The sequence below is a fragment of the Seriola lalandi genome, unplaced genomic scaffold (genome assembly GCF_002814215.2).
Source record: "Seriola lalandi dorsalis isolate HSWRI2012SDOR001 ecotype SW California unplaced genomic scaffold, Sedor1 jcf7180002054630, whole genome shotgun sequence".
Lineage (NCBI taxonomy): Eukaryota > Metazoa > Chordata > Actinopteri > Carangiformes > Carangidae > Seriola > Seriola lalandi.
In genome coordinates this window covers 1,471,779-1,473,369 of record NW_019525183.1, presented here as the reverse complement: position 1 = coordinate 1,473,369, position 1,591 = coordinate 1,471,779, and the positions used below count along the sequence as shown (strand labels likewise).

At 42.0% G+C, this 1,591-nt stretch overlaps 1 protein-coding gene and 1 long non-coding RNA gene across 2 annotated transcripts in view; one reads left to right on the top strand and one right to left on the bottom strand.

The window, feature by feature from the left end:
• LOC147818343 (uncharacterized) overlaps nt 1-1,023 on the top strand; it is a 1,965-nt gene extending 942 nt beyond the window's left edge. Inside the window, exons 2-5 of the mRNA XM_087177709.1 lie at nt 173-300; nt 474-536; nt 684-767; nt 872-1,023. Of these exons, the coding sequence (XP_087033835.1) occupies nt 173-300; nt 474-536; nt 684-767; nt 872-906 (310 nt within the window). The 3' untranslated portion in view covers nt 907-1,023. The remainder of the gene's footprint in view (nt 1-172; nt 301-473; nt 537-683; nt 768-871) is intronic.
• Nucleotides 458-1,082, bottom strand: LOC147818342 (uncharacterized). Its single transcript, XR_015438070.1, has 2 exons — nt 1,019-1,082; nt 458-516 (listed from the first exon to the last, which is right to left on the bottom strand). It is a non-coding gene; the product is annotated as an uncharacterized LOC147818342 (long non-coding RNA).
• Between the last annotated feature and the right edge of the window lie 509 nt (nt 1,083-1,591).

Here is a 1,591-nt window from a genome sequence, read left to right as displayed (position 1 = left end):
TGCTCGCTCTCTTCTCTGCATGCTGACCACTTGGAACTTCAACATCAAATCACAAACGCTACCAGATCACATCACAGCCGGCTCAAATGTCAGGCAGAGTACCCGCCCTCCCTCATCTCAGCCCACAGAGTCTGTCTGTCACTACATGTGCCTGTGTCTTCTTTGAATGCAGATGTCCCGCCACCAGGAGACCAGGACCAGGCACCGGCACCGGCCGGCACACCGCTCCAACTCCGGCTCTTCACTCCTTGCGCTCACATGTCCATCACGGCGGAAGCTGGCGGCCACCCATCACAAAAGGTAATGGCGCTCTCATTATATCGGGATCACAAAACAAACATGCTCTATTCAATTTTTTTATATTATTCATTGCAATTAATGGGCAAAACTCTCGCTATTTAGCAAAAATATCATTTGGCCATTCATACCAGTGTGTCGTATGTAAACCTTATATCCATTTTCATTTTTCACAGAAGGATCACGGCGCAGTCGACAGGCCTCAGCTCTGACCGCCGCCTGGAACACACACACATCACGTACGTCACATTTTTACAAACTTCATATCAGTTACTCTGCAATCAATCCTACTTATACAATCTTTACATTTATACTGTATATACTTGCTCTTTGCTTACATGCCTCTTTTAGACTAAGTGTTTTTGCTCATTTACACACACATGCAGCTGGAACCCTCCACCTCCTCTTTGGCGCTCCGCCCTCCCGCGTCCAACTGACCGGACCGGACGCCGCGGTACACACATCTGCTGGTGACTATTGCTTATATACATATCACCACATTGATTAGATCTTGTGTTTAACTGAGTTCCCCTCTTAAGATACACACCCAATTAAAACTCATCCTTCACAACAGGCCTCTGTTTGTTTCAGCAGCTGGAAACAAAGTGAGTATTTTTTGTTTGGTTTTAAAAAATGTTGTGGTTTTTGGTATTTTTGTAAGGAAGTAAGTAAGTCTTTAAATAAATACTTTAAATAAATACTTTAAATAAATGATGGCCACCTTCCAGTCTCTTTACTACAGCGTGGGTGAATGTGGCACATCTCAGGCTGGAGTTGGAGTGATCCGCTGCACTCCGCTGGTCCTCCTCATGCCATTGCAACAAACTATTGCGCAAGCAAAGATGCACACTGTTTTCTGCAAAGCCTTAACTGTCAGAAAATATAATATGTTTTGTCAATGTCATTTATACAAGTCTGTCTTCTGTCCAGGCTAAACTATGAAAATAAGTAACATTTAATGTCTTTGTGTAGCTCTGCCATTAACTTCCAAGTCATGTCAAAGTAAATCATAGTAGTAGTAGTAGTAGTAGTATTAATAATTGAAATTGAATTTCTCTGTTGACTTTCAAACATCTGAACTGGTGATATCATTGATAGAAAATGTAGGAAAAGGCAAAGAAAAATCAAAAGAGGGGAAGACGGCCTGCGGTGCTTTAGTCAGAAAACTTTACACCACATTTGTGTCTGTGTGCACTTCTCTGTTCATTCAGCAGCCTGGACAGAAGACAGACTTATATAATGACAAAACATATAATATTTTCTGACAGTTAAGAGATAAGGCTTTGCAGAAAAC